At 40.1% G+C, this 6,467-nt stretch overlaps 1 protein-coding gene across 1 annotated transcript; it reads right to left on the bottom strand.

Annotated features, from left to right (window-relative positions):
* Positions 1–2,726: 2,726 nt before the first annotated feature.
* On the bottom strand, positions 2,727–6,197 carry LOC117679830 (uracil nucleotide/cysteinyl leukotriene receptor-like). The gene has a single exon (XM_034442088.2). It carries the CDS (start codon positions 6,195–6,197, stop codon positions 5,130–5,132), a length of 1,068 nt encoding a protein of 355 aa, XP_034297979.2. The 3' UTR covers positions 2,727–5,129.
* Positions 6,198–6,467: the final 270 nt, after the last annotated feature.

Below are 6,467 nucleotides of genomic sequence, written 5' to 3'. Positions count from 1 at the left end.
CAGGTTAAATTGCCAGGAGTGCCTTAACAAAGCATTCTGAGGACAAGAACAGACATTCTCAGTACTTTCAACAGTTACCAAATTGGTATTGGATTTTCAGCTACCAGTCAAATTTCACATACCTCTTTTGTACAAAAATAAGCAGCAGCCATGTGGGATCTGACAGATTTACTCATGTTCTGCTTGTTTCGGATACAAATGATGGTGCTGCAGTCAGAGAATAAAGATTCTAGCTCATAAGGGTTTTCTATCAAACAACATAAGTGTGTTTCTTACAATAAGAGCTTCCTCATGAGGGCCTTGGTCTCCATTACTGTTGGGATAATCAGCCTCACCTAATATACCATAAGTATTTATAGCCAGGAACATGTGGGAAAGTTCTTGTGTTTGTCCTGAGCATAATGAGAAATTTTCTGATCATTATTTTGACTTCTTGGAGGCCTTCTTTTCTGATTGAAAGACAATCTGGATAGAATAGTATTGTATGTGAGTTTCAAAATTAGTCAATCCAGTAAGTTTATCTTGTGGCTCATTAGGTTTGTAAATGTTCTTTGTATGTTTCCTAGGGAATTTTATAAAAAATCATTCATGATTCTAATCTTATGCTTCAATTTTGCACATCTTTTGTTGGAAGTAAGTTCCACCAAATTGACAGGAGTTTTCATTCTGCGTAGCCATGTATTGGAACATACCTATATACAAATGTACTGTATCTATTGTATAACTGACATAATTCATGTTGCATGCAAGAGAGCAGTATCCTGCCTTGAGCAAACAGATCGGAAACTCCATGGAGGAACAGCTGGAGCATCTGCTTCACTGAATGTGCCTCATGGACTGCTTTCCACAAACAGAATATGGGCCAGTGTGCATTTAATTTAGTTGTGCTTTTCCATGGCCAAAGCATATGCTGTGAAGGTATTATTCTTGCTGTGTTTTTTAGTTTATTGAACTGATTGACCATGTTTGGATGGGGCATTTCTCCTGGAACCACTGAAATTTGGGCCATTGGTGACCTTTGGGCAAATTGCAGACAGCCAATTTTGTTGAATGATTAAAACATCAGGCTAGAAACCAGGAGACCATGAGTTCAAGTCCTGCCATATAAAAGCCAGCAAGGTGATTTTGGGCCAGTCACTTTCCTTTAGCCCAACTCGCCTCACAATTTGTTGTGCCACCTCTTATTGTTGTGGGGAAAATAGGAAGAGGAAGGTGTGCACTCAAATGCTTGAAGAGCTTTCAGAAGTTATAGCTGGATGCAAAGTGTGGCAGTGCAGGCAGTTCTTAGGGCCACTAGAATGGTCCATGTTACATCACTGCTTTGTGAGATGCAGTGATCGCTGGTCTGTTTCCGGGTACAGTTCAAAGTGTTGGCCATCACCTTTAAAGCCCTGCATGACATGGATCAGACTACTTGAGGAACCATCTCACCCTGATGGGACTGGCTGGTCCCACCTGTGCTGGCTGAAGGGGCAAACTGTGGATCACATCAGCCAAGGAATTTTGGCTAGCAGGAAGAGCTTTCTCTGCCATGGCTCCTGTCCTCTGGAACACCTTACCCCCCTGGGCTGAGATTGGCTCCCACCCTCCTGATGTATCACAGAACGTTAAGACCTGGCTCTGCCAGATGGCTTGGGGACCCAATGGGGAAGCTTCATACTGGAAGTGGTTGACTAATTAAAATTCAACCCTATTTCTCTCCCCCCCCAAATGTGTCTGGCTCCCTTCTTTGCCCTCTTGTGTCCATGATTTTAACTCTTTAATATTTTTTGTCTGCGGTGTTTTTATAATGGACGATTTTAATGTTTTTCAATGTTTTTATGTTGTAAGCTGCCCAGAGTCGTCAGACGCGAGATGGATGGAAAAATAAACAAGCAAACAAATAAATAAATAGGGTGTGTTGCATATGTTCATTGCCTTGAGTCATTTGTAAGGCTAATAAAAGCAGAATATAAGTTAATAAATAAAATAAATAGAAATAAGTAAGAAACTGGTTCTGTAGACATGGCATAAAGCATGGCAGTGTCGGCTGAATTTTTTAAAAAAAGTTACCTCAGGCATCGAAGTTGATTTTGGACTTTCGAACCTCACTAATTTCAGTGAAATCATTAGCTTTATTTATGGAGGGATCTTACACATTCATTCATTCATCATTTTAAGGGTCGCAGTGTCACAAAACTCGAGGAGTAGTGCCTGGGGCATCCTCAGAAGAGTCAGAGTCTGCAAGATGTTTTTATGTTTTGGCACAAGGAAATGGGGCTGCCTGCAGAACCCATGCAACTATTTAGTGAAGGAACATGCAATTTTGTTAGAGACAGAGATGTTATCTAGCCACTTTAGTCCAGAGCAGGAATAAAAACTTGGACCACAATCAGACTAAATCAGGTTTTGTATATGCAGAACCACGTACCAGACTATTTGTTTGTTTGTTTGTTTATCAAAGTTGTGTGACACCACAACTTGGGTTGTGGTGTTTCCAACAACTCTGGGTGACTCACAACAACCCAAAACAAGAGAGTTACAGTAAAAGCAATTCAAAGGAAGAAAGAGGAAAAAAATGACAAAAACAGACTGGATGGAAATGAAGGAAGGGGTCTTTTCTTGACAGAAAAATGTCAAGAAAATGTGAGAAAAATGTGGCTTTTTTGGTTTAGTGTTAATTGTATTGAAAATAGTGGGATGTAAAGCACCCAATGAACCATTTAACTTCTATTGATTCATTTTTGATAGACCTTGATATATATTTTATTATAGAGGATTTTTTTTCCAGTTTTTTAATAGTACGTATACTCTACCTACTTAATTCAGTAAAGCATTGGACACAAAAGCACTAATTAAACCGGCATATTGCTGTAAATTTAGGATTGCAGTTAATGCCTTTGAACTAGCAACACATCTACTGCATTAGCAATATTTTAAATAGAAAGGAAAATAAAAGGGAAAAAACATTCTTGGTAAAGACCAATCACACTCAGGAAAAATATCAAGTTGTTTCTTCTTATGTCTTCAGTTTTCTGAATAAAGCAACTGGAGCTAAAATTTCTATCCTTTCATTATTAAGAAATGACATTCAGCTGAAAGAAAAATCTTTATGTGGAATATTGTTTTTCTGTTTTACTTTCAAAGATAACTGCATTTCTCAAGGACTTCAATTTAAAGCAATTCTGAATTTGTGATAACAAAAAATAAAAAATGTCAATCCTTTACAAAATGTTAGGGGCTTGTGATACTCAGAAGAATTATTCTCTTATGGTTGCTATGGTTTACCTTGCCGTGTTGAAATAATCCAGTTTCTTTAAAAATCCTAAATACTTTTGTATTTCTCATTTTAAAGGGTTAACATGATGAATCATTATCAGAACCCATTATTTGGGTAACCCATTACCCATTATGGCCTAATTTAGTAACTACCTCCGATTTGGGTTTTTGTGTAGGAAGCTGGGGGCTACACTCCCCAAAAGTTGGGAGAGGACATAAAAATCATTTCATTTCATTTGAATTTAAATTAATAAGCTACAACTAATAACAATTATTAAATATATGAGATTAAGATTCCTTTTCTGCCCCATTACAAAGAACTACAGTTTGATAATAACTTTTAGATTGGCTCTGAGAACTACATCCAAGAATTTAAAAAATTACCCTGAAGTTCTGTATTTTAGTGTCCTTAATAGTTGTGTCACGTTTGTAGTATCCAGAGGGTACTGTTGAAGAAGTAGGACTATTTGTATATCATCACACTTTATCCATATAAATCTCACATTATAAGAAGTCTGCCTTAAAGTCCATTTAAATACCAATGGACAATGCTGTTTATGTGTAACCTTCTTAACAGTTGCAAATGGAAAGCTTTATATTTTCTCCAGATCTTCTTCCCTAGATGGATATTGATCAAGATTCTGTAAAAGACCAGGTTCAGACATATGTCCAGATTTGGCAGTGGTAAGAACTGAAGAAACCATGCTATGCCAGTGTAACTAGGACCCCCTTAATAGGGCCTTTTAATCAAGTAGTTGAGAGGAATGTCTTTTATAGCTTCTGTGCTGTTGTAACTCTTGATGTTTCAACTGTTAGGCTGGGAAATGTATTGGGAGATGATAACAGGTAATAAATTAATCCATATCCTGCAAGGTATTTCCAAAGCTGATTTGTACAGATTATTACTTATTTATCTCCCAATATGCTGGACCTTGAGCCAAAATCGTGCACAATTATATAAATAGAAAGTAACAATCCCAACAATTACAGTGCTTCCAGTCTTGATTAACATGATAAACTTTCCTTGCCTCATATTATTCCTGAACTCTGAGTCTTGTCTGCCAAAGTTTCTCCATGCCAAGCTTTTGTTAGCCATAATCTGTTAAATAAATCATAATGGCTGAATTCACATGCTACACAAAGCTGTAAAATCATAGTTTAGAAAGCACAATGCTAACTTGAACAGTACAGCAGGCCCAAACCAAATTATGTTATGGTTCAGCCCAATACATGAAACCCAATTAGAGTCACAACAGTTTTGTGTTGCTTCCCAAACCATTATTTTCTGCTGTCATCTGTATTAGGATGAAAGAACTAGGCCGCAGCCACATTCTTTCATTAGATGGGAGCAAAATGGGGCAGTTCTAACCCAGATTATTGCAACACAAATCTGATAGTTCTAGTCTGGATTCCTGGTTTATTTTTATTTTCTGTCCTCGTCTCTAAATAGTTTTTGCTCCCACTGCTACAGACTGATTGTTCTTGGGCTACAGTTCTTATCTGATCTTGAAAGAACATTCTAATCTAGTCTTCAACCTGAGTGATGACCAACCAGCATTATCCATTGGAGCGCTGTTTGGGACAGTGGAAACTATAGAACAAACACTCTGGTGAAGAAAAAGATTGGGTGATACAGTTTCATCCATTCCCCTATATCTTAACTTAGACAAGGCCATGATATAGGCTGGGCTAATGATGCATTATGCCAGTCAAGGCAAGCATTAAACCAATAACTCATGGATAAAATTTCTCTCTCCCTTTTTCTCTCAGTCTGTCTCTCTGCCAAAGAGGAGCATATACTGTAACTTAGGTTACAATAATATCCTGATTCCGCTTTCACCTAGATGTCAGAAAGAAGCCATAGACAAAGTTCAGTCTCTAAGAATTATGCTCCTTCTAGGGCGCTCCCCTGTGCTATCAGCAATCTCACCTGGCTCCATAAGATTTTGACTGACTGAGCCACAGCATGGTAGCTTCCAAACTGCAGGCTTCATGTTAAAATAGTATACCAAGGGGTCAAGAGCACTGTTGATACTAGCAAGGGCCATAGCTGCACGCTGGGCTGAGCAAGTGAAATGCAGCAATCCTGGAGCCGAAAGAATGCCAATACGGCCCAGGGTATGTAGTACATGGATGATATGAAAAGGGAGGAAACAGAAGGTGAGCAGGCTCGTCACCATCAAGAGGGTTTGAAGGGAATGCCTACGCAATGAAGACGCCTGCATTGTCCCATGGCCCAGATTCATAATTCGGTGGGCAATCACAATGGAACAGGTAATGATAGTAAGGAAGGGCAGGAAGAAGCCCAGGGCTGAGGAAGATAGGACCATGGCTGCCAGACTTCCACTCCAAACTTGGGCTGGGAAGTTTTCCATGCAGGCAGTGTTTCCATTGGAGAAGCGATGAGTCACGGTGCTCCTGGAGAAGAAGATCAGCAATCCAATCCCTACCAAAGACCAGATAGCCATGGAGAGCAGCACACGATACAGAGGCCATTTGAGGCGCAGGTAGAAGACAGGATGGAGGACAGCCACATAACGCTCCAGGCAGATGCAGGCCAGGAAAAGGGTGCAGCTGAACATGTTGGCCAGGAAGAGGGCATTGGTGACCTTGCACAGGCCTTCTCCAAAGGGCCAGTCATTGTGCCTGGCATGATACACTGCCTGTGATGGCAGCAACAGGGCAAAGAGCAGGTCAATGATAATCAGGTTGTAGATGAAGATCATGATGGGTGGGGCCTGGGCTCGGTAGACCCAAGAGCTCCATAAGGCCACGCCATTTGAAGCCAGGCTCAGGATGCAAACCAGGCTGTAAATGATGGGTAACAGTAAGTGCTGGAATGCTGCTTCAGCCACACACTGCAAATGTGCTGAGTTGTTAGGGAGAGAGCCTGGTGTTTCCCTCAAAGGGAAGGATGCATCTGTGCCATTCTTCCACATCTGCAAAACAAAAATAAGACTTGCATGTTAGCTTAACCCAGAGTGGACAATCTCTGGCATCTTAAGGAACACCAATCATAGCAGGCCTAATGTGAAGTGGAAACTCTGAGCATGGAGTATTTCCATTGCTTTGCTGGCTGCATGGAGCTGTAAGGGCAGAAATATGGGTAGAGAAAGATTGGACTGTCTACATTCTTTAAGGTTTCTTTCTTAAGGGCCTATCTGCTTGGCCTGGTCTGCAAAGATGCCTACTGATTGTTTCTGAAGAAC

The sequence above is a fragment of the Pantherophis guttatus genome, chromosome 2 (assembly GCF_059756535.1).
Source record: "Pantherophis guttatus breed Tessera chromosome 2, ASM5975653v1, whole genome shotgun sequence".
NCBI classification, from domain to species: Eukaryota; Metazoa; Chordata; class Lepidosauria; order Squamata; family Colubridae; genus Pantherophis; species Pantherophis guttatus.
Note: the sequence above shows the minus strand (reverse complement) of the source record. Positions and strands in the feature narration are given on the sequence as shown.